Source organism: Cryptomeria japonica, chromosome 2 (genome assembly GCF_030272615.1).
Source record: "Cryptomeria japonica chromosome 2, Sugi_1.0, whole genome shotgun sequence".
Taxonomy (NCBI): Eukaryota; Viridiplantae; Streptophyta; class Pinopsida; order Cupressales; family Cupressaceae; genus Cryptomeria; species Cryptomeria japonica.
In genome coordinates, this window is record NC_081406.1 from 524,758,663 (window position 1) to 524,784,151 (window position 25,489).

At 36.0% G+C, this 25,489-nt stretch overlaps 2 protein-coding genes across 3 annotated transcripts in view; one reads left to right on the forward strand and one right to left on the reverse strand.

Annotated features, from left to right (window-relative positions):
• Positions 1 to 14,965, forward strand: part of LOC131052196 (uncharacterized) — a 29,855-nt gene extending 14,890 nt beyond the window's left edge. The window contains exons 2-8 of one of the 2 annotated variants that reach the window (XM_057986815.2): positions 12,419 to 12,479; positions 13,114 to 13,171; positions 13,250 to 13,567; positions 13,789 to 13,840; positions 13,964 to 14,058; positions 14,228 to 14,364; positions 14,624 to 14,965. In XM_057986815.2, the coding sequence (XP_057842798.2) occupies positions 13,133 to 13,171; positions 13,250 to 13,567; positions 13,789 to 13,840; positions 13,964 to 14,058; positions 14,228 to 14,364; positions 14,624 to 14,678 (696 nt within the window). In that variant the 5' untranslated portion in view covers positions 12,419 to 12,479; positions 13,114 to 13,132 and the 3' untranslated portion in view covers positions 14,679 to 14,965. The remainder of the gene's footprint in view (positions 1 to 12,418; positions 12,480 to 13,113; positions 13,172 to 13,249; positions 13,568 to 13,788; positions 13,841 to 13,963; positions 14,059 to 14,227; positions 14,365 to 14,623) is intronic. The other variant, XM_057986814.2, reaches the window with a different exon arrangement.
• A 9,138-nt stretch (positions 14,966 to 24,103) lies between these two features.
• LOC131052150 (uncharacterized) lies at positions 24,104 to 25,078 on the reverse strand. Its single transcript, XM_057986749.2, has one exon. It carries the CDS (start codon positions 25,076 to 25,078, stop codon positions 24,104 to 24,106), a length of 975 nt encoding a protein of 324 aa, XP_057842732.2.
• Between the last annotated feature and the right edge of the window lie 411 nt (positions 25,079 to 25,489).

Here is a 25,489-nt window from a genome sequence, read left to right on the forward strand (position 1 = left end):
ATGCTAATAGTGTCTAGATTATCTAGCTTAATAAGACTAATAAAATCCTAAAGGGGCTATTTACCCTAGAAAACATGTTTAGTTTGTATGATCAAAGGAAGGGTGAGAAGAATGCAATGGTGGTGAAGCTTGAAGACTATTTTGAAATATAGGCTGCCTTGGACAAGTTATTGGTTTTTGGCAGGGTTTGAATGCCTGTCCAAGAATCTCTCAAAATATTTACAGATTTCCGATGACATGATTGCCTAGATCTATGAGGAAATAAAATTCTATGATAGGGACATCATCCAACATACAACTGAGCTTGAACCACACTCAAAGCCAAATGCTTGTCAAACTTAAAGTCAAATCCCTCATGTAGAAAGAAATATTCAAGGTCATTGATGCTAGGATAATCTTTTGTGTTAACATTTTACATGGGTGGTGAAACATGTTCCCTTGTAGAAAAACTATATACATCCACTAGTGTATAGACTCTAGGAACTAGGCTTTTGTTAAAGATCATTACCACTAGTATTAATGGACTAGATGTAATAGATGGTATCTAGGTTTAAGTTGGTCTCTATACTTGATGACTTCTTGGCCTACAACTAGGTTTGGGTGAAAGGAAGAGGATTAACACAAAACCATCTTCATGATGAAGTGGGCTACATAAGCCTATTAGTGAATGCTTTTCTTGTTGTCAAATGCTGTTGCTACCTTGCAACCAGCCATGGACATGACCTTTGAGCGCTTGATCAACAACATATTTATAACTAAGATAAACACTAACTAATTATAAAGATGTTTTATTTAAATAATACTGGCTATTCTTCAATTAACTTGATATACTCTTCAAATTAACATTGAAGTAACAATTATAGACCAAGCAAAGAAAATATGAGCATGAGAGTTGAGATTTAAACAAAACTAGAAAAGAGATAGACTAGGATAGAGAATTTGTGTTTGATCAATGTAATGTCCCCTACCTGATCTATTTCAATATATTAAAATTGATTGATATTCATCAATTAGTTATTAACAAGTGCTTATCTATTTTCCTCATTAGATGATTAATATCATTATTAATATAGATATCAGACCCTGCTACTACTTCAGTTTTAAGGGAGAAGGGTTTACGTATGTTACCAAAGCGCTTAGAGACCAACTACAATAGGTTCCCTCAAAGTTTACAGATCCAAGCCCTTACCTATCTTGGGTCTATACCCTCAGGCTTATGGGTCGCTGATCCCCATCCTATCTTGGGACTTAACCTATTGCTTGGATTTAGACTGCCCCTCTTTGGAACATCTCATCCCCATCTTCTTAAATACTGACAGTAATAACATGATTTAGACTATAAGTACACTAACTTCTAATGTATTATGAATTTTTATGATATTAAGTATGACTGTCATACATATTGCAGTTTATAACAATATTATTACTAGATTCTGCATAACAACTTTATCAGGCTTCATATACTAAGCATACATATTAAGCACATCCCCACGCATACCACCAAGACCACAAATGTTACTGCCTGTAACTTGATAACAATTCTGATCTGATCTGATCAATGGTGATGTCACTAGATGCTTTTGATTCCTTCCCTTTATATCTCTCAATTTGAGGGAGAGGTCACACCTCTTCATGTATGCCCTTTGGCAAGAGACTTAACCTTTCACCATTAGCACCCTTTGAAAGAGTGCAACTCTTCATTATTTCTACCCTTTGAAAGGGACACAGCCTTTCATAATCAGATGTGCACTTATTATTTAAATCAGATCTGCACTTCTCATCTCCCTTTTATATCTCATTGTTGAGGGAGTCACAACTTTTCCTTTCATGTCTTTTGACTTTTCATTAACTTAATCAATTTTTAATTAATCATATTTAATTATATTATTTTATATTTTAATGTTTTAATTTTATTATTATCATTTATTATTAAATTCTATTTCAAAGTGGGGACATTACAATCAAGCATTCAGGCTTGGTACAACAATTGTAGAAGGCCTGAAGGTGTTGGAAAATCAATTTGAAACTTTTTGGATGTGCACAAAGGTATCTATAATTGCATCAAATAGAGGTAACCCTTCATGCGCACTAGTATATAGGGGGTGTGGTTGGGTGCCAGTGTTTTGGGTGTGTGCTTATGTTGTGAGGCATGCTAGTGTCCTTTGATTGAAATGCTTGTTAATATTTTGTGCATGCTTGCCTAATCTTGTGCTTCTTTGAGATGATTGCAAAAGTGAGTGATGTCGTTTGAGAAGTGAATAAAAACTTGCAAAAGTGAGGGACACAGCCTTTCATAATCAGATGTGCACTTATTATTATGTCGAAGGGTGATGCTTAAAGGAAGGGAGAGAGAGAGAGAGAGAGAGAGAGAGAGAGAGAGAGAGAGAGAGAGAGAGAGAGAGGGTTTTAGTGATTGTTGGACAGGGGAACACAAATTGGTAGTGGTTATTAGTGGTGCACAAGCTAGTGTTAAGGATCGGGAGACTTATTAAGGCAAGAGTTAGGGTTTTAGTGAATTGTTGGATAGGGGAACACAAATTGGTAGTGGTTATTAGTGCACAAGCTAGTGTTAAGGACACAATAGTGCAAAAAGAGGGGGATGAGGTGTTGACCATAGAATGTATCCTAAATACATCAAGGGGGAATGTACAATAAAGTGTACAAAACATGGAAGGCAAAAGTGTGAAGTATGTACTCTTCAACATTACATTTTGTTTGTGGGCTTAAGGACTAATCAAGTACAATAAAGTAAATAAACATCTCTTTTTAAAAACACTTGGCTAAAGGATACATTAAATGATATTGAAGAGTTATGTTTTTTGTAATTTTTCTATATTTTGATTGAGCTTTCTTTTAGATTTGCAATGCACAAAAAAGAAAGAAATTAGCATTTGTTAGGAGGAAATGTCTAGAAGAAAATTTTCACACACTTGAAGATTTGTCATTGTTATGGCTTTTTTTCCCCACGTTAAAGAAAAATTGGGGATGAAAAATAAATCTTTTAAAAGATCCTTGAATAAAAGAGGTAAGAAGTAAATGAGTTATTTGTAAAGTGAAATAAGTTTATGTAAGGGAAAAATTGTTTATAAATGACCATTTTATGAATGAAACCTTGGAAATTAACTTTTTGAAAGGAAAATCATGTACTAAATAAATACAACCCTTTGTAAAGGGTGTATTAAATTTATAACCTGACTTTTTATGAAGGGATGTGATGGTTGGATGCCACCCCTAGGAAAAATTATAAATCAGACAAGAAATTTGGAAAGATACTCAAGGAACACCAAGGAAGAGGATGGATAGGGAGGTAGTAGGCATTGGAGAAGGGATCATATAAAGTTTGTCTAGCTAGGGGACAAAGTACACTTTGGATGGTGTTGCCTAGGGCTTGTGTGAATTCATTTGATATATTATTCCCTCCTAGATTGTTACCATAATCTAATGACCCATTCCATAGATTCTTCTAGGAGTGTGTGTGGCCAATTTTGGAAAGTTTTTTGAGATAAGTACTATTCTCTGGTTGATGTGCATTTGCAACTTTGTATAATTTAAATTGATATTTCAATGTTTCATTCTTACATTGGAATTGCCTTTAAAATTAGTTCAATGGTTATTTCCTATGTATTTGTTACAGGAGCATACAACTTCACAAGCAATCATGTGTCACCCAAAACATTTGTAGATTGCGTTTTTCAATTTTCCGAGTTTTGGATTGTTGTTTGGTGGATTTCTTACCAACTCGCTTTCTCAAAGAGTGCTATAGGAATGATGTAGGTTTATTATCTGGTTTAGATCCTCAAGAGTAGTCCTGTAGGTCATTTTTAGGTTGCTACAAGCCCAAACCAACTTGCTACATGACAATTTCTTGTGTAAACAAGCTGGTTAAGAAATGTGACAGGAGTTGTATATTACGCTATTGGGGTTTTGTGTTTTAAAATATAATGAATTCTTGAGTCTTAAGGCTGCAATAGGAAGTATGATGCATAAAGTGCTGCTATAGAATCTATTGTTAAGATAAATGTTGGCTGGTTGGATAATGTGGTTATTTTTGCTTAATGCAATACAATCGATTATTAAGGATCATTGTGAACTTCTATGGAATTGAGGAGATACTGAACATAATCCTACCAAATGTCATCTAGGATCATTTGCTTAACCTTTGCTTCCCTTGTAGTACTAGATTGCTTCTATATGGACGAATTTGGGCTGATTACCATGTTAGATAATGCCTCATGAACCTTCATAAGTCGTCTCAACACAATTGTGTTGGAAGAAAAATGGGTCTTGGCAACCTATTTCAAAATTAAAAAAAAACAAAAAAAAACTTACAAAAATTAAAATTAAAATAAAAGTAAAGAGTTTACTAAAGTAAAACATTTATTATTTAACTTACCTTTAGTAGCTTCAATCTTTAAATTTTTTCCAAATATGACTTGTGGCTTATGGTGGTTGGTGATGAACATTTGGATCTCTTTGGCCTTAGCATACACTTGTTTGATCCATTCAATTTTGGTGTCAATTCTTTGTAGCATTAGATTGGGAGAGTGGACAACACAAGGTGTCCAAAAGTTGTGTTCCTAACATTTCTCAACCAATAACCTAACAGCCCTATAGTTTTTGCCATTGTTTGTTATAACTTGCACAACTTTTCAAGGGCCCACTTCCTCAATGGCTTGGCAAAGAATGTTAGTAATAAATGCACTATCCTTCACCTCTCCTTCACAATCCACTGTTCATTTCCCCTTTAGGGGACAATACAATAAAATTGATCAATGGGAGATTTTTTGCATCTTTCTATCCATCAGATATGGACACCTCTATTTTGATCCATGAGTCCTTTATGGGCCTCAAAGACTCCTCTACATATCTCACCTCTTTGTTCAATAAGGTAGTACACATCTTTTCATAACTTGGGTTTTTGTACCCCTTTGGAGCCTCATTAATTGATTTCACCATTTTTTGCCAATATGGTGAGCGAACAACATTGAATGGCAATTTATTTGCATGGACACATCTAGCTATGTCTTGATCGGAAATCTCTCTAGACACATTGTGAAATGTTCTTTTCCAATGGTCCCTTTAATCTCTTATGTGTAGAGGTCACAGGTTGTTCTTTAACTATGGACAAAAATGGATGGCCCTTTGTAGGTTGAAGATGAGAAGGCGATGGAGTTGCCTTCATCCCTTTCGATCCTTTCTTAGTCTTTAGCAAAGGATGAGTTACATCTTTTTCCCTGCTGCTTGGTTTGCTTTTGTTTGCTCTTCTATATATGGCAAGACTTGTTCCTTTGGAAGGCCTTTAGCATTTGGGTTGTGTGCTTTGGGACAATATTTGATGCCTTGGTTAGGGAAAAGGCGCAAATGGGCTTTCACTCAACTATATGAGCTCGAATAGTTTGCTTTATAATGACCATAAATCCAAATGTAACCTCCGCTGCTCGGAAGTTGTACCATTTCAACATATTTCCAAAGGGGAGAGTGTGGATTTGTTTTGAAGCAGGGCTTGCTCCCAAAGCTAGAAACAATTTTTATTTTAAAACCTAAAACAAGAAGTTCAATAAACAACACATTTTTGTAATGTCCCTACTAGTTAGGGATCACTGTCCTGCAAAACAGACTGTTAGAATGCAACAAATATATATATATAACTAATCTAATTTGCAATTAAACTTCAATTACTTAATTAAAACTAGTCTCAATTCTTATTTAATAAAAAGGATACGAATGTAGTACCGGGACATGTCCTTAGGCGGTTGTAATGCTTGCCTTCTTGGAACCCATCATTGTTCCAAGCCTTACTAGGAAATCGATGGATAAGTCGACTCCTGTCTTGGATGTAACATCTTACATCCAAGCCTACCAAGGAAGGTCATCATATATGATCCATTCCTTGCCTTGGATGATACATCTTATCATCCAAGTCTACCAGAGAGGACCGGCCAGATCCATCTCTTCTTGGGTGAACCTTTGACAGCCAAGCCCTCGCATATATGCATATAAATACTCAGTATATACTGCCTACCAGGGATTATCATAATCCCTGAATTAGGCTAAGGGAATTTCCTCCCAATAGCCTACATCATATAGCCACATTATTCATATAACATTCTACAAATCATTATCATTTTTCAATCCATAATTTATACCTACATTTACATATTCTTTAATTCCCATTATTGATCCTACAAACATACATATATCCTGCATACATACATTTATATATTGTTACATATACATGAGACAATATAATTATAAGACTATAACTCTGTCAAAGAGATTCGTGATTTATCGCCTATGACAGATCTATTATAAACATATATGTGTGTGTGTGGCACACACGTCCACACATATATATCCCTGTGGCATACAAACTGACAGCTTACCTTTTTCGCAGTCTGTTGGCGCAGCCTTTCTTCCTCTCGTTTCCCCTTATTCCCGTCCTCTCTTGGGAAACAACCTATCGACTGGATTTAGACTGCCCCTCTTGGAAACAAGTCCATCACCTCTCCTTAGTTAATGACAGGAATATTTTAAAGTAATTTCACTCTTATACTGATTTTACAATCTAATATTGTTATTTGTCTTGATCAAACATTATATCTATATATATATAGATGAATCAAATGATATTACCTATTATAAATTATTAACACTACCATTGCCTAAACAGTAATTATTAGTCTATCTAGAGGTTGTAAGGCAGACAGATCTGACATGCGTCAGATCTGGTCTGCCACTATATATGATACTAAATATGACTGTCATACATATTGCAGTCTATAAATATTTAATAATATTTATATTAATATTCATATATTACTATTACTATTAAATTCTGCATAAAACATTGTCAGGCTTCGTATGTTAAGCATACATAATAGCACATCCCCATGCATACCACCCAACAATGATGTTAGTGCCCGTAACTTAATAATAATTCTCATCTGGTCTGATTGCTGACTGCATAATATATTTATTCCCGCAGATTTGAAAATGCTTATCTTCCCTCCGTGTCCTCCCCTTTACTCTGCGGATGTCTTCCTTAATACCCCGTGGAGTGGAAGGGTTGCGTCCCACCATGGGGTCCCTTCCATGGGAAGGGGTGTGATGGTGGTCGCAGCCCAGGCTGCAACTCCCGTCCCACCACTTCCCGTGGGGGGGGTAACCGTGGTGTTAGCTCTCCCCGTTTATATCATAATTCTATTTAATATACTTTATATAATAAACTTAGCTTATACAATTTCTCAATTAATATTTAACATCATTTAATATATTAAATATATATTAACATTATTTGATCATTTATTTATATTAACCTTAATAATTTAACATTATTAATCATTTATTTCCTCATTTAATATTTTAAATAAATAATAATATTTAATAAGTAAATAAATTTCAAATAAGCATTCATTAACAATTATTATATTAATAGTAATAATAATTGTTTCTTATAGTACATATATAACGATTAGGGGCGGGACATGACAATTTGAAACAAACCAAAAAGAAAAAATTTCAAAACAAAACAAGAGAGTTCATTCGTAAAAAACATGTAAGGAAAAAAATCAAAACTTTAAATAAACCTACCTCTTTTGAATAATTCTTCCTCTATGATCTCTTTGACAACAAATCAACACTTGCAAATGCATTGGAATTACACAACCACCAGCTTGGAGCATTCAACGATCAATCTTTAATTGTATTCATGCAATGACAAGCAAAATATTAAGTTCAGCAATGGAGCAAAATGTTTTGGTTTTTCATTCACTATATAAAAAATGAGATACTTTATGCCTTTGAGATGTTTTGTGTGGCAAAATTTAGGGTTGGGGGCCAAACTCAACTTTCTGCATTAAAAAAATGGGTTAAAAAAAGTAAAAAAATAATTTGAGATTTTGGCAAATTTGCCAGATGCAACATTCTATGGATGAAATTCACCTTGGATTTGGTAGGGCCCGGACCCATAGGTTGTGCCTAGTACCCTATCTGGAACCAGGATGAATCAGCTTGGGGCCCCAAATTTGGTTCAAATCAGATCGAGACCCAGGTCCTTTTCTGAGCAAACCGGTGACATAGCATTTTAGATTAACCATTAATTGTAGAGTATGTTGCATCTCAAGCATCCTCTTTAACAAAATAAAATAGTTGGCATATCTAGTTTTAAGAAGTTTAAGGAGTTCTTTCTTCAAAAACGTTGTGAAGATAGTAGGTGAGGTGTGTTGGTTGCTCCTATCACCACTCTCTTCACCTAATTTATTTTCTCTGTCTTTCAATGTGTTTTTCAACGAATGAACACAATATAGGGTCCAAAAAATGTGCTTGTAAGCACCTCCTATTATGCTGAATTACTGACCACTTCTACAACATTTGAGGCCCCAACCTCCATGGCATCCTTCAAAATTTGAAATTAGAAGTTTGCATCCTTGCACTTCTCTAGACAATCAACGACTCTAAGAAAATAAGAGCCAATTCCTCACATAACTATAATATTGATGATCGACCAATGTCTAATAGTGGTCCACCAATCCATGATAATAAAGTACCCATCTTTAGCCAAGTTTACCGTGTCCATCAACAAATTGATATGATGATACTCTCTATCAAGTAGGTTGGTACATAGTTTATGTTCTTTAGAGGGAATATGAGGGACTAGCAACCTTTGTATCTTTCAACATTTGTTTGAAATAGGGAGACCATGCCACATGAAGTGAGATGGCATGGGCAATGAATCAATTTAGCAACAAAAGAACACAACTTCTTGTAATTGCACATTCAACATCCCTACAATTGAGCCTGGTTTCTCACTAGTCTCTCGCTTTCTTCTTGTAGAAATGTCACCACTAGCAACGATGGATGGTATAGGACATTATATAGACTTTAGTGGCACACCTTTATATCTTGCTTCAACCTCATTAAACAATGTATTCATCTCTACCTTCTTATCTATGGTTATCTTTAGACGAATCTAGACCCCTCGTCTTGTAATATTTTTTGCACAAATGATAACCAAATTGTATTCCCCATTGATTTTTTTTAAAAATCTGTCTAAAGTTGTTACAAGTTGTAGAAGAGGTTTACAGGTTTTAATGAGTCCTTTGCATAAGGTTTTAAGAGGATAGAAGGGCATTTAGATGGGTTATGTGGTTGTCCCAATTCACCTGCAACACTCCCACACCCTAATTTGTCTTAGTGGCAATTTTGTGATAGCTGTACCAATAATTCGACATTGTAATGCTAGGCTTGATACTATGAACACAATACAAGATATAGAGGACTGCTCTGACAGTTCTACTTTTGGTAGATTCTAGATACACAAACTTGTATCAGTAGGGTCACAGGACCAATTAATTGGTGTACAACTAGGATGAAGTAGATCAAAAGCCATGCTGTTCAAAATTGCTTAGAAGAATGCATTCATGTAAGTTCTGAGGGATCTCTTTAACCAGTAACTAGAAAACTGTTAACTGTAGTTTGAGTGTGGAAGGGATTTGTGAAAATTGTCCACATTATTGATATATAATTGGATTTGGAAAGCACACATTAGATTTTTTAGATGGTTTTATCCCACGATATCTGCTATATCTAAGATTGTGGGATGTCATAAGTGTTGCTCCCATATGGCAATTATCATTTTGTGTCAAGTTTTAAGCCAAAATCTTGCCATTTCTCCAATTACAAGTCATACTTCAATGCATATTGTGTTCATCCATGTTTTTCTTGTCTCTAGTTGGTGTCTTTGCATGGTCAACATTATCATTTTGTGTCAAGTTTTAAGCTGAAATCTTGTCATTTCTCCAATTACAAGTCATACTTCAATTCATATCGTGTTCATCCATATTTTTCTTGTCTCTAGTTGGTGTCTTTGCATGGTCAATGGAAGGAGCTTTTAAATGCATTTGACAAAGTGAAGATTAGAACTTGGATGGCAGAGGAAGGGCAAAAATTACTATACATGAAAATTTGTTAAAAGCATGCTTGAATGAAGAGCTATGGAGAATTTGAGTCAAAATTTCATCTCAATAGAATGGAGGGTGCCTTTGTAAAGGAGAACAAGTTTTAATTTTGACAAGCTGCAGTCAACACTATATGGTGTGCTCCTTTGATGAGGACAGATTTTGAGGTTCAAAAAGCTGCCAGGGTGCAGAAAAGCACGTGTACAATAAGGGTGAGAAAAAGTTCTCAAAAACCAAAAAAATGCTGCTATATTGAATGGCATGTGCAAGGTTAAGGAGAGCATGTTATTATAGAGCAAAAATAGACAGACATATACCCTAGTGCATGCCCATGTATGGGTCAGACCCCTTGGTCCCAAGCTCCTTGCCGCCACTCTGGTGGTGAGAGTGGTTCTGCTTGGCAGCGCTCTACCTCTGGGTAGGGCTTTGGGGGGGCAGGGCCATATTTTGGTGGTGGCAGTGGATGGCCAACTTTGGTGGTCGTGGTGGCTGGCCTGATTCTTCAAAAGGCTTTCCCAGACTGGCTCTGGCTATTTTGCCCATTCAAGATGATAAAGATAAAGAGGAAGGTGAAGCTGCTGCTGATGAGGGGTGATCTCTTCTTGACATCACTCCAAACTTCGCTGATGTATGGGGAAAACCAGTTGACTGGGATCCCCCTCCGCCACCCTCTGGGATTGCTCTCGCCACTTAAATGGCTGGTTTATTATACTTCTTTGCTATCTGGGCTTTGCCCTTATGACTGTTATTTTATCTGGTACTCTGCTTTCTGGGCTCTGCCTGTGTGATTCTGAAATAATTCTCCAGGCCCAGCCCGTATGACTCTAAGGGGTGACCTTGTGTCCCTTTACCTTTTTTTTTGTGAATATATGTAATATATTTTTAGATTAATATAAATTGATGCATATATTCATAAAAAAAAATGAAAGTTTGCTAGGGCTTTTTTTTTGAAAAATCAAAATTGCTATCACATCCACATGCACATGCCACATAAATTTTTTGTTTCAAGTTGAAATCGGGAATACAAGGTTTTTGAAAACAAAGATTTTGCAAGGGAATAGATTGGAGAATCCCTCCCTAAATCTGAATATTGTTTTCACAAGGTGAAATTATTCTTATCAATGTATAGGAGCACTCCATCATAAGGGAATAACAAATCCTCAAAAAACCAAAAGCTTTCAGCTCCATTCAAAGGGGTGTGCCCTATAATGAGGGACACGTTTTTGCAAAGGTAAAATTGCAGGCCTTTATAGCAGAGAGCACCATGCTGAGTGAAAAGGTCTTCATTCCTTCAAACATTTGTCTCCATCGATCTTCAGCAATTTTCATTAGTTTGTCCAGCTGGAGCATTTGTTTTGCCAGGGTTTTCTAATTGGTTGTTAGACATTTACAGCAAAATGTAGCTATTCCCTCTTAATAGATTGCCTACAACTCAGTTATCATTTCAGCGAGTTTTCAAAGGAATGATTTCAGCAATGGTCACATTCATATTTCAAGATGCTTTTATCGCTCAAACAGTTTATGAACAATAAAGTTTCAAGTATATATTATGTCAGTATTGAATGCCCTTCTTGATGTCCAAGATTAGAGATTCAGTGAGCAGATTTCCAGTGGCATTTTTTCAGTTTTGAAGCATGCCTAGGGTTTGGAGATCATTATCAAAGATACTGCTGTTGATATTCGGCTGCTAGGGTTTCAATTATGAAAAGTTCATTATTTTAGTGATCATTTTCAGACTGTGGTTAGGGTTATTTTATCACTATTTCAGTGGGTCCTTGAATGGCCAAAAGCAAGAGATAAACATACATAACATCATCATATTGGTTGTTTTGAGAGAAGTATTTTCATATGCTTAAGGGTTCCAAAATATTTAAGTATGCAGATTTTGATTGGGGTTTGGTGTCAAGATCAGCAAAAGGAATGGTTTTTGGATTCAAAGCTATCGATTTGGTCTTCAGGTTTTAGAACTTATTTAGAGGAATTGCTATGGTCACAAAATAAAGTCTCATCAAAATCATCATCAATCCAACTATTAGGATTGGCTATTTTTAGGTATCACCATATTTGTGGAGATAGTCATATTATGAGAACTCTATTTTTAACAGCTACTTATAGATTGGCTATATTTGGAATATCTGTTCTTAGTTTGATAGTTATCCTTATCAGAGATCTATTTGAAGATTTCTTGATTTGGTGTTTAGTAGGTGTTTATAGAATTGTATATTAAGCTTGTTTTGTGTGCAAGCAAACTATTCACAGCATAGAAGTGTTTTTTAACATTTTCTTTATTTTTCATGCAAAGTTTTGTAAATTTATAAATAAGTGCTACTTGCACTCAGATTTACAATAGAATTTGGTATGCCTATTTTGCTGCTCGAATTTCTGTTCAAAAATCTTATGAGAGATCTTGTGTACTGTTTAAGTATATTACTTTTGTTGAATTTGTGGGCTTTGTATTGCAGGTCTCACTAACGTTGGTGATTGTGGCTTTGTACACACCCCTTAGATGCAATTGACCTAATTGTATGTTTCTTTCAAATTCCATATTATGTTGAACTCACATTTTTTAGTCTCTGAGAAAGAGTGAATGTCTGTTAGCTAATAGGCTGTTTGCTTTCAAAAAAAGACATAAAAAATCTCTTATTTTTTTATACAAGTGCTGAATTGCCTTGTACCCTTACCTGAGAATAAAATGACAATAATTTCTTTAATTTGTTTGCAATGTATATTTAAATCCTGAGAGTTAAGTTGAATATATTGTAAAAGGCTAAAGGTTGTGTAATTAGGTTCTAAGGTATTTGTTTTATTTTGGTTATAGGGAACTTTTCCTTCTAATTCAAAGAAAGGTTTTATCCTACACACTTCCATTTTGGGTACACCAAAAGGTGCAAATTAAATCACCAACGATAAGCAAGAAAAGAATGTTACAAATAATATGAGATATTCATGCAAAATACCTGGATCGCTATCTCTAATGAATTGTCTATATTGGCATAGTATCTAGTGACCTATAAATATGTTCTCCATGTGGGTTTCTATTAATTTTGTTGTTGAAAATTTCCTTTGCTGTATGGTTCATAAATGATGTTGATATTAATTTTTATATGGGTTTTTGAGCTCTTACTAACTATCAAATTACTTGTTACCACTAATCCAGTACATTGGAGCAATTGGAAATGGAATTTACAAATCTGAAGCTAGAGAAAGAAAGAAATGTAAGTTGATTGTTTTGTTTCTTCAGTGAACCTAGTTGTTTAATTATATATTTTCACCTATTGAATCATCTTATGCAGGCATGTAAATCAACTGACACAGATACACAATTTAAAGTGGCTTCTCAAATGAAATTGATTGGAAAGTTAAGGGAGACAAATAGGGGAATCAAAAAGCTTGAAAAGCTGATTACCACCGTTTCTAATCTACTTATGGCAGTCCAAACTATGGTTTGTGAAGTTCCAGAGATTCAGGTTGTGCTTTTGGCTCTTGGAGCAAGCCCAACACACCCTCGGCATGTGTATGAAATACATTTTACTAATAAGGAATCAATTCCAATGGGGGTTCAAAAGCCTTCAACAGAAAAGAAAGCTAGAGCAGATATCCTGTCCAGAAAGGTGTACATTCTGTGGGTTTCTGTGCTAATAGAGAAATTTAGAAATTAAAATTGTATTTCAATTTGAAGGATGTCTCAGAACATCTGCTTGCATAAGGCCTTGCTATTATAAATAGACCCCAAGTTCTCTGTGAAAAGTCAACTTTGTTTTGTTTCAGAATGTTTAATGTAATAATAAAATTGGATTTGGAGATGCTAATCATAGCATTTGTTACTCTGTAGATAATTCGTGAATTGATATCAAATGGTGCAGGGTGTGCAGGGGGATATTCAGGTGAATTGTGCAGAAAAATAAGATGCTTTGAGGTCTTATTCTACATTTTCTTTTGTAGATAAATACAATTCACATAATCAGTTACCTGTGTTAATATTAACTGAACCTGTAACTGGTATGCAGGACCTGCAAAGTTGTTTCTGCTAGTTAAGGCTCCAGCAAGCATCAAGCTACCAGAAGCTTTCCTCCCAAAGCGTGATTACACTTACAGTAAAAAGGTGCATAGATGTGTTGCAAGTTTACTAAAAGGATCCGTTCTCTTCATCTCTTCTTTCATCCAGGAAAATTTCCAAAGCCTTTGAATCCTCATATTTACAGAGTTTGCTTTCTATTTGCTTGCTTTTGAAATGATTTATGTATTTTGCAAATGATGCACTGTTTGAATAGGTGAAACCTTTCAGAGTACATATCACATCTTGTGATGGAAATGAAGAGCATGAAAGATCAAATCAGTTTTATCAGGTTGACACGACAATCAATATGGATCCTCAAAATGTTAATCCTCAATCAAATGATTTTATTTGGTAGGGTTTTTCCAGATACTTTTCCTTCATTCTCAAGCTTTGAACATAAGATTAACTTATTCTAGTTACCCGTGTTCCTTTCCACTATTAAAATAAAAAGTGAAAACCCACAGAAGAAACAAATGTATCTAGATTGTGGAACTGAATTTTCTTAGGCAGATGTAGGGTTCTATATTTCAGAGCTAAAGCTTTCACTATGTGGTATATTTTACAAGGTTCTGCTTATGCCAAAAAAGATTATATTTGTTTTATTTGGCAGGTTCCATTGCAAACATGCTGTCCAGGGGTTTGCATGCCAAGTCGAGCATTGTTAATCATGTGATTCAGTAAAGGTCTCAACAATTGAAAATTTCATTGTCAAATGCTTGTAACTGAGCACCGTTTCATATATATAAATGATAAGTCTCTAGCTTTCAGTCTTTTCAACTTAGCTGTAATGTATACTAGATAAATGCATTAAAAAATGTCTGTAAAGTCTACTTTGTTAAAATGTTGGTACAATAACTTGATATGACTGAAGTTGCATGTGTAAAACTACCATACATAGGTTAGATTCTGCTGATGCAAAAATCAAAATTGAGGTATGGAAATTATTCTTAAACTCGCAGACTCATAGCCCTGCTAAACTAAACTTCATAGCACTAGACAAGTATGTGGCATCTTCCTAGTGTGTCAAATTATAATGTTTTATCGGAAATTAATTGCATAATTTTTGAGTCAAACTCTTTGACCTATATTTCATGAGTACTGGTTCACATGAACCCTCATGAACACGAATGGTCCACTTAGCACATGAGATCAAGAAGCTTCTGCATTCTTCTTCATTCATCTCTTTGTCTGAAGTTTAGAAAATCCTTTGAAAGGAGTAATGTTTTTAATTAGTTCCACATGCTTGATATACTTCCTTGATTTGGCTTCTTTTCTAATGTATCATCATTGACAAGGAAATATTGGTTTGTCTTTTTTATCGAGTTGTGCTATGATATCCCTTAAAACCTGTTCATCTGTTCTGGGCTGTAACTCCTTATAATATCCACAGTAGGAAGATCTACTCTCTAAAGTTCTGCCATTGTCTAGCATCATTAGTTTCAATTTTAAACGTCCTCAAAGACGATACGTTGGGAGTACCCAAATTATCTCAGAAAACAAAATCTCACAATAAAGCATTTTTTCGAATTCTTCTTTCCTCCCTCTAGTATTGCAGGTAAAACCGTAGCTAGACACTTGCCATTCTTTAAAACGAGATTTTGTAAATCAACTTTCCAAATATAGAAGTTCGCGAGCCATTTTGGTCCGCACAAACACATATACATGGATGCTGGCAAGTGATCTCACACATACAAACTCACGAGAATACAATCTTGTCCACAGCGTTTAACATCTCTAACCTTGTATACCATTTATTTTATGTATATCTTCTTTTAGGGAAGGAGTCTAGAAAATAGTTTATATATATTTAGAAACTATTCCATCTGGGAAGTCTCTTGCTTGTAAAAGAAGTTTGTGGATCTCCCTGCAAGGTATTCTCAAAAACCAACTCCACGTTGGTGAGGCTTCATAGCAGTGTTTACATTTAAGACATGTTCTAAAAAAATTACTTCTTCGTCACATTTATTCTAAACTAAATTTTTTTGACTTTCCTGATCTTAAATATATATCTTGCAATCCCAATCGTTTTTGATTAAGGAAAATCAGGTTTTAAGGGACCCGAAACCCAATACAAGACAAGTTTTGGAAGGACCTGCAACCCGAACCGAAAGATAAACTTGAAAGTCCACTCAAAGAAATAGAACACAAATGAGACTCGGCACAGCCAAACAAAAGATGGGGTACAACACAAGGACCCCCAACAAAAACAAGCGGGCTGCAAAAGACCAACAACCCCAACCCAACCAGGACGGATCAAGAATTTGACCTACCCTTGTGGGATCGAAGGGGCATATCAAAAGAGGACTGGGATGATTTAGATTTTTTACTTTTAATAGTAATCTATCCCTCTTCAACCTTAGCAGCAGCCTTTTGCCAAGAGGATGGGTCCAGAATAGAGGACCTCCCATCACTAGGAGGAACAGAGCCAGAATCCGGAGAGGCAGGGACAAAAGAAATCGAAGAATCAGACAAAGATCTAGCAGCAATCTGGGAAGCGAGAAGGTCATCCACCAAAGAAGAAGATCTAGTATTCTTCAAACGATCAGTCGGGATGCCACCACAAGCATCCACACACTCCTGAGGCAAAGCTACACCAGAAACAGAGGTAGCAACCAGGCCATCGACCTGAGGAACTTGCGCAACCACCTGGGAGAAGCTTTTCTTTTTAACAAAATAGTGTTCAAAGGAGGCACCCTTCCACCAAGAAGCAAATCTTTTTTTCTTTTTATCTGTTTCACACCGTGCAGCAACATGTCCAGTTTGGAAACACTTTCGACATCTAAAGGGGATACCCTCAAAGTCGAGCAGTTGAACTCAAGATCCCAAGGAAGATTCAATCTCTATCTCAGCTGGAAGCCCTTTAGAAACATCAATGTTAACCAAAATCCGAGCATAAGTAGAATGATAAATTTGGTAAGAATCCTTATCAATCATTAGGAATTCGCCTAAAGCCTCCCCCACTTCCTCTAGTAGAGAGTCCGTCCATAGATGAAGGGGAAGGTTAGGGAGCCTAACCCAGATAGGAATCTCATTAAATGAATTAGTAGATGGGTTAAAACCCAAGAACCAGGGTTTAACCATCAAAACAAATTTGTCCTCCCAGCTGAAAGGATTAATACATAAAATTTTCGATCTATCCTTTGCATATTCAAATTTAGCAATGAAAAATCCCTTGGCTGAAAGAAAAATGTTAACTGAACCCTTTAAGATCGGTTCCCAGCTTTGGGAAATCCAAGTGTGTAGCTGAGGAAGGTTTGGCCAAAAGCTCCGAAACTTGCAAATCAGACCATGAGATTCAAACACAGAGGAGTTGTGGATGATCTCCATTTCAGTATTAGCAGACACCCTGAAAGCCAAGGGTTTGCACACGGTAACAACCAAAGGCCCCAAGCCACGAGCAGCTTGATTTGTATCAGAGGGTGCCGGATGCATCGGATCACCGTCCTCCGTATCGATCTTGGGCCTGCAACGATCAGCCATAGGAGCAACCTTCAGCTTCACACCAGCAAGGGTACCCCCAAGAGGCGAAGTAGACCCAGCATTCACCCCCGAAGAGGGTAAGGCCCGCACGGAAGATTGCATTCGAGCAGCCAAAGCGAGAGGCGAAGAACCCCTCGGACCCCCGCCAAGGCACGGACAAAAACCTCCGTAGAGCCCCCATTCACAACACACACAATAGCTTCGCTAGGGGATGTAGCAGTCGGGTGAAGAGGAGGCTGGACGACAGCAGCAGTCGGTCGAACAGGAGGCTGGATGGCAGCAGCAGTCGGCCTTAGGGCAACAACAGCGGCATCGCAAGAAAAATTTAGTCCAATCCCAATCGTTACTTAGGTTTGTTTGTCGATAATGCTAAGTATCTTGCTTCATTTCCTTGTATGAAATCTTGCAAAGAAATCTTGATGCGCATCTCTTAACTTTTGCAAAGACCTAAATCAACGTGACAATATTTTGATATCACTCTAAAATAGCATAGAAGTTGCAAGGATATATGCCTTCATAAACATTAGATACATACATATACATATATTTTTTTAACTGAGAGTTATAAGCTGCAAGTTGGCAGTTAAAGTTTTAAACCCACTCAACTTATATCTTTAAAAATGCTCTATTTTGTGTACACTCCAAGAACAAGCATGGTTGTAAAACCATGGGATTGGGGAAAAGGAATGAGTCGTCATTAGGAACGGAAGCTAGAGAATTCTATAATAGCAAAGGAACCATAAAACATGCGGCCAACAAAAAATTGAAGGGCACATTATTGACGAAATCAATGCTTGTGCCAAATGCACGCAAAATGGTTATTTGGATTTGTACAAGGATCAAATCTCTAATTTGAAAGTTTCGTTGGATGAATGAATGAATGAATGGTTTTGGGCATCCACGAGACTAATCAGTCCATGGGATCGAGGACTCACAATCTTCAACTATCTGCATATTCTTTTCTCAGTTTGATCTCTTGCTATGTATCTTGACTAGAAAGCTAGCAGTCTAGTTGATCTTATCCTCGTCAAATAAATAGTGCATAATGTCGGCCTTCAAGATGATCTCGTACTGAGCACATATATCTGAGCACATATATCATCATACACTGTGCACTTAATGAGAAAGTGCCATTCTAGCTCAGTTGCATCCATCTTGCAGAACAAGCAAGTTCTCTCTTCCCATACCTCTTTGGGCTTTTCCACCTACTTGTTTTGCATTTGAGATGATGCGAACTGATCCTCAATTGTGCCACTAACAACCTTGCTTTCCCTTTATTAACTACCCCTAAATATGCTTTCTCTCCGTGTTCCCAAGTTGGGTTAAACTCTTTGATGCAATGCACCTTTTTATGTCCAATGTGGTTAGTCCACATGGCAGTCCGAAACTTTTCTATGACAAACTTTTTTATTTCTTCATTGGTATTAGGACATTTGTGCAGCTTGATCTTCCACTTGTTCAACCACTTTTTGTTTTGTTTCATCCAAGCTTTCTTCCTACGATCAAGATCCTCTCCCATCACAATTTTTGGCCACTGTTGGTTATCCATGTTTTCAACCTTCTTTAGATAACTTATTAATCAGGTAATCGCTGATGCCTCCAACAAAAAAATACTTGCTTCTGTTAAATGGATTTCATATGGTACTGATGTTTTAACTTTGAGATTGCTTGTGTCATGCCCAAACTTTTGGGCACAAACGGAATAATAATTTTTTTTTAAATACTTAACCTAGTACGACTAACTTAATAAAAATAATGCAAAACTAGTTTGGTCTTAACTATGTTTTGAGTGAATCAAACAATTAAATTAATTAGGCTATAAATAATCTATGATATAAGCGAGCTAATATTTCTCCAAAAGAGTTATCACTAATCATTCATTATAAATAATTAAACTCTCTTAGCAAATAATCTCAGACTTAATATATAACCCCAAAATTAATTAATAGGGAGCCTTAATGATCTTCTATAGTTCTTTATCTATTTAGGGTTTAAAATTAATTGTCCAATAATCTCTTATAGTTCTTCAACTACCTAAGGTCCGAATAAATTTGTCCTAGCTCTTAGAATTAAGTAAATTTGAGTCATTTATAACAATATACGTAATTTGTCTAAAAATTGATTAAAGGGTTTAATGGGGTCCATAATGAAATTTTACCCTATAAAGGGGACTTAATGCTTGGCCCATATAATATCATTAATTTCACTCAGGATAAATACTAACAAGGTATTTTTTTTTTTTTAATTTGAGCAAAAATATATCCTTCGATTCTATATTATAATATGAAATTTCCTAAGGATGGAATTATACCTTTATATTTTGTTATATATATATATAAAACTGAATCTATTCCCATATTTTCTTTTTTTATAAATACATTTAAATACACATTTTAACTAGACACTCATATATATATATATATATATATTTTTATCAAAAGAATATAACTATAAGGGGAAATGAGGCTCATTTTATCTTATATAAAAATAACCCATAAAACCTACACATATCTTATTTTAAAGTCTGTGTGTTTGCTCTAACCCGAAATTAGGGTTGGGGCATGTGTGTAAGAATAAACATTCATACTTTTCTTTTTGTGTGTGTGTGTTGTGTGTGTGTATGTTTTTCTTTTTTGGTGAGTGTGTGTGTGTGCAGGTGCGGACGTGGCAGCTCGAGCTCTAACCCTTGGCAGAGCCGAAGAGCAAAATAGCGGAGAGAGCCGAGCGGCCAAAGGAGACGGCGGCTAAAATTGGTGAACGGCCGTAAGAAAAAGAGTGATCGGCGGCGGCGGGGGTTTCCCCCGGGCGCCACTGTGCTTACCCACAGTGCGGCCGAGCGCCGTCCACTGTGGATAAACACAGTGGCGGTCGGGAGCCACCACCACTATGGTTACCCACAGTGGGGAACCCGGTGTCGTCCCCACAGTGGTGGCGCCAAGCCGTCCACTGCGAGTAATCACAGTGAAGGCACGGCCGCGCCGTCCCCTATGCACACAGGGGTTCGACCTTCACCGAACATGGTGATATTATTTTTTTTATTATATTTTTTTTTTGTGTATTTTTTTTTTTATAATATGTTTTCTCATATATACATATATAAAAATATATATGTATATATAAATATATATGTAGATATATATTTATATCATTTTGCTTAGGAGGTATTTAAGTTTCCAGGTATATATATATATATATATATAACATGCAAAAAACTAATAAATGGTTTGCAGCATAAAATGGAGTTAATATACTTTGTTAGTTTGTCAATAAATAGGCTTTAAATTTTGCCCATACTTTTTTTTATTTACAAAACTCAAAACTAATTATCTCCTTAGCTTACTAGACCTAGTTTAGAGGAATATAAGATAACTATATGGTTTATTTGTTTCAAGCATTCTGTGACTAATAATGCATTCTAACAGCGATCTCCAAATATAATCCTTTTTTGGTGAACAAAATAAAACTAAAACTAAATGCTAATTTTTTTTGATAAAATAAACTACTACAATAAGATTTATTTTCTGCATTAAATGGAAAAATATATGACAGATTTCTTTTATTTGCAGCAGCATTAATATACATAAATGAACATAGAGCAACAAAATTAATTTATTTGCAGAATAAACATAAATGCAGCAACATCATTTCTCTTTTTTTTTCTTTTTAAAATGAAGGTTTAAATACAAGTTCATATATTCCATCTCCTTTTTTTTTTTTTTTTTTAGCAAAACTAACCAAAGTAGGAAAAATATATTTCTTTAGCAAATTCAAATACAAGTAAATAATAATACACATGGGTTTGAAAACCCAACTAATAATTCCTTTCCATAGGAATGAGAATGACATAAATAAATTTTTTTTTGAAAATAAATACAACATAGCTCTCTTTCTTTTTCCTTTATCTTGCTATAAATAAATGCGTTTTTTTTTGGAACTATTTCTGCAACTTAGAACAACAACTAATCCCTTTATCATTCATTTTTCCATCCCAAACAACCTGCAATAAAAATACAACTTGACCATGGAGAGCTCACCTTCCAGCCTAGGCTTACTAGAAGCCACCCCCGAGCTTGGAGAACCAAGCACTAGACGGGTTACAAACAAACAACCAAAACAAACAACCAACACAACAAATAAGACAAACACTCAACATGCATTTTCCCATCCCAAGCTACACTCTCACCACAACTTGTGATGAACTTTCCACGGGTGGAAGTGGACCAAGTACCATTGGGGAGATTGCAAGCATAATACTACTTAAGCCACCTCATGGCAATACAAAATACAACAAAAATTCATCTCCACACCTTATGCCCCTCCAAAGGCATAAAAGCCATATATTCTCCCCTTATGACCCCCAAATGCATACACGAAGCTATGCAGCAAGGGTCACAAAGGACACCCTTGAGATCACTCTCCATAAGGAGAGCCTCTCACCCAAGGCTGTCAAACTCCTTCCACCCCAAGACCATCCTACTCTCCCAAGAGTAGGAGGTCTTGGACACTCCCAAAACAAGAACACATAAACAAGAACATAGAAATGAAAACTTACATTTTTCTCTTACAAACAATTCACATATACACATCTCTTCATACAAGCATTCCTTTCTTTCAAAAACAACATAAACAACATAAACAAAAGGAAGTAAAACCAACCTTAATCTGCCAATAGGTATGTTAGACTTAGTTGGGGATGAGCTGCCCAAATCCACACAAACTTTACACCAACTCTTCACCAAAATTCTATCCTACAACTAAATTTCAAAAATTGCATAATCTCCAACAATGGAGAGTGGGTGATTACTCACTAAGTCCCTAATCCTTGCCTAAGAAGGCCTCTCACACACTTCCCAACCCCTTGGGTGAGGTGAGAGTTCCCATTGGTTGCTCTTCCCAACCTCTTACACATTACTAAAACTGGAAAGGGAAAAGGTGAGTGAGGATGGGGAAGAGAGTTTGACATCAAAAGGGAAGGTTGTCTATCCTAGGAGGAACCTTCTAAGTTGAATTTTCGCTCACCTTGGGAAAACCACTTTTTGAGGTGACTAAATAGTCACATGGGAGTAGTCACATGTTTCAAAATACCCCTAACCCATAGGTATACCCTTTGGACCTTTGGAAAAGCCCTAAAACTGACCCTAGGAGTCCATTTGACCCCTTAGAAACCCAACTGAAGTTAACCTACGGGTCAAACCTGAGTTGACCACTCCCAAGACGCCCTACTCAAGGCAAATTTGGGACCACACTCATTTGTCTGAATGGCTTTGGTAGAAACAAAACTCCCTCTAAGAGACAATTCAAAATCAATGGCACTAATCACCACATGTGTCAAGTGACACAATAAAATACAATATAAAAATCACACATGGAATTTGTCTCTTGTAGGTTTACACAATTACATAAAATCAAATTAACACACATGCATCATTTACTTTCACAAATAAAATGCATTACAAACGGGGTGTTGTCTCTCCAAATAGACAACCCCTGGCTTAACAAACGTACATTGGTCTAGGTTTGGTTCTCCATATAAATTCCATGGTCACATGGATAATTTTCCTGCGCATATCAATTAACACATTAGTAGTTCCAAATAATCACAATTATACATAATTAAATACATGGATTTCATTGCACATTAAACACTCATACATTTGGCAACAATAATTCAATATCTCATTCATTCAAATTTGATTCCACATAGGCAATTAACATAATTCTCAAAATTGAACCATTCATAAAATAAGCATCATTTTTCTATCATCAAAATGAAGTCCTGAAATTCCAATAATGACATTCACCATTTCAAAGTAATTCTATTCTAGCAACATATAAAGTTTCATAATCATCAAGCATAAAATAAAGCATCAACATATGTCAATGTGATCCAAATCATGGAATCATATAGGTTCCAAATCCATAAAGCATAAAATAAAGCATCTATAGTAGTCTCAATATGCAAATAACTGAAAATGTCAAACTGAGTCGGGGTAGGGCCTCACAGCTTGTGATTAGGTGTTTTTGAATTCTCTCTTACTATCTCTATCCCCTGTTTGATATGTTGCCTCCCCTAATTTCACAACCATAGAGAACTACTGACATGACCAACAAACCGAAAAGAGTTTTCTTGGTTTTCCAGTCCCACAGTTCAACTTTTCTACACCTATTTTGGAGTAGATATGACACTTTCCATCCCTTGTGTATCCTTTTTGCTCTACAAGTCTCCCAACTAAGTATATAGTGGAAGTCAATCCCAAGATATTTGTATTCTTTCACAATTTCCAACGGATTGCCTTCATAAAGGAAGGTAATTTGTTTTTCTTTCCTCTTTAAAGAGAAAATCATGATTTTGGTTTTGGTAATGTTCACTTGCATCCCTACCTCTAGACAAAAGTGCTCTAAGGCCCTTAAATGATCTCATCCATGAGCTGTTTTTGAAATTAGGATAAGATTATCAACGTATAAAAGTAATTTCACCACATAGCCTGCTAGTTGGTCACCTTCTCCATCCATTTTGTTTAACCATGTTTCTAATTTATCAATGTATAAACCAAACAAAGTGGGGGACAAAGAGCATCCATACTTAACACCGATGTCACTACCAAAACATTTACATTCCTTCACTAGTTCTGATTTTAGCTCTCACTCTCTCATATAGTCTATGCACTACTGCTCTATACATGTCAAGGATACCCAATTCTTCCATTCTGTTCCATAGCTTGTCTCTAGGCACTATGTCAAAGGCTTTCTTAAAGTCCACAAAATAGCAATATGCTTCTTCCCCTTGATTGTCCCATATTTTCTCTATCAAATGTCGAAGGGTGATGCAATGATCAATGGTGGAATGCCTAGGCCTGAAACCAGCTTGACCTTTTGCTCTTTTTCCTTCATCTTTTGCCCAACTGCTGATTCTATGTTCCACCATGCTCTTAAAAAGTTTGCCTAGAAGGGGGTTGACCATAATAGTGTGGTAGTTAGATGGGTTATTGATATCCCCACTTTTAAAGAGGGGAATAACCACACTAGTTTTCCAATCCGTTGGGAAACCATCTTGAATGACACTATTGAAGATTCCCTTTATGTGAGGAGCGAGAAGCTCAACTCCCCATTTAAAAAATTTAGCTTGAAGCCCATCAATATCACTAGCTTTACCATTTGCTAAATTTTTTATTCCATGTTTGATATCATCCACCGTGAATAGCTCCACCGATGTGTTCACTATGAGAGGGAAGTTCTTCTCATGCATCTGCTCGTAAAGAAGCTTTGCATATTCTAGCCATTGAGTATTTGTAATACTATTCGTAGTTTGTTTTCTCCTTTGTTGTAGTTCCTTCCAAAAATATTTGTGATTGCGTTTTCCAAGAGAGATTAACTCCTTCCTTCTTGCATTTACATATTCTTTTTTTGCTTGAATTAATTTTGCATACTTCTTGTTTTCTTTGTTCAAATCTCTACCCTTTAAAGATCTCTTGGTTGCCTTACACTCTTCATCACACCTCAGGTTTGCTGGAAAAATATTTGCGACCTTCAACTCCCTATTTAAAAAATTTAGCTTGAAGCCCATCAATATCACTAGCATTACCATTTGCTAAATTTTTTATTCCATGTTTGATATCATCCACTGTGAAGAGCTCTATCGTTGTTGTCACTATGGGAGTGAAGTTCTTCTAAGCTTTGCATATTCTAGCTATTGAGCATCTATAATACTGTTCTCAGTTTGTTTTCCAAGAGAGATTAACTCCTTCCTTCTTGCATTTACATATTCTTTTTTGGCTTGAATCAATTTTGCATACTTGTTTTCTTTGCTCAGATGTTTACCCTTTAAAGATTTCTTGGTTGCCTTACACTCTTCATCATGCCACAGGTTTGCTGGAAAAGTATTTATGACCCTCTTCCGATTGCAAGTCCTTTTACATGCACTCAAAGCCCTGTGTATTATAGGGATCAACAAACTACGAAGATCATGGCCACTCTCCTTACTCTCCTTATTGACCCT

What these genes read in the sequence shown, in the direction of transcription:
- LOC131052150 (XM_057986749.2), bottom strand. Translation starts at nt 25,078, where the DNA reads ATGGTAATGCTAGTGATATTGATGGGCTTCAAGCTAAATTTTTTAAAT.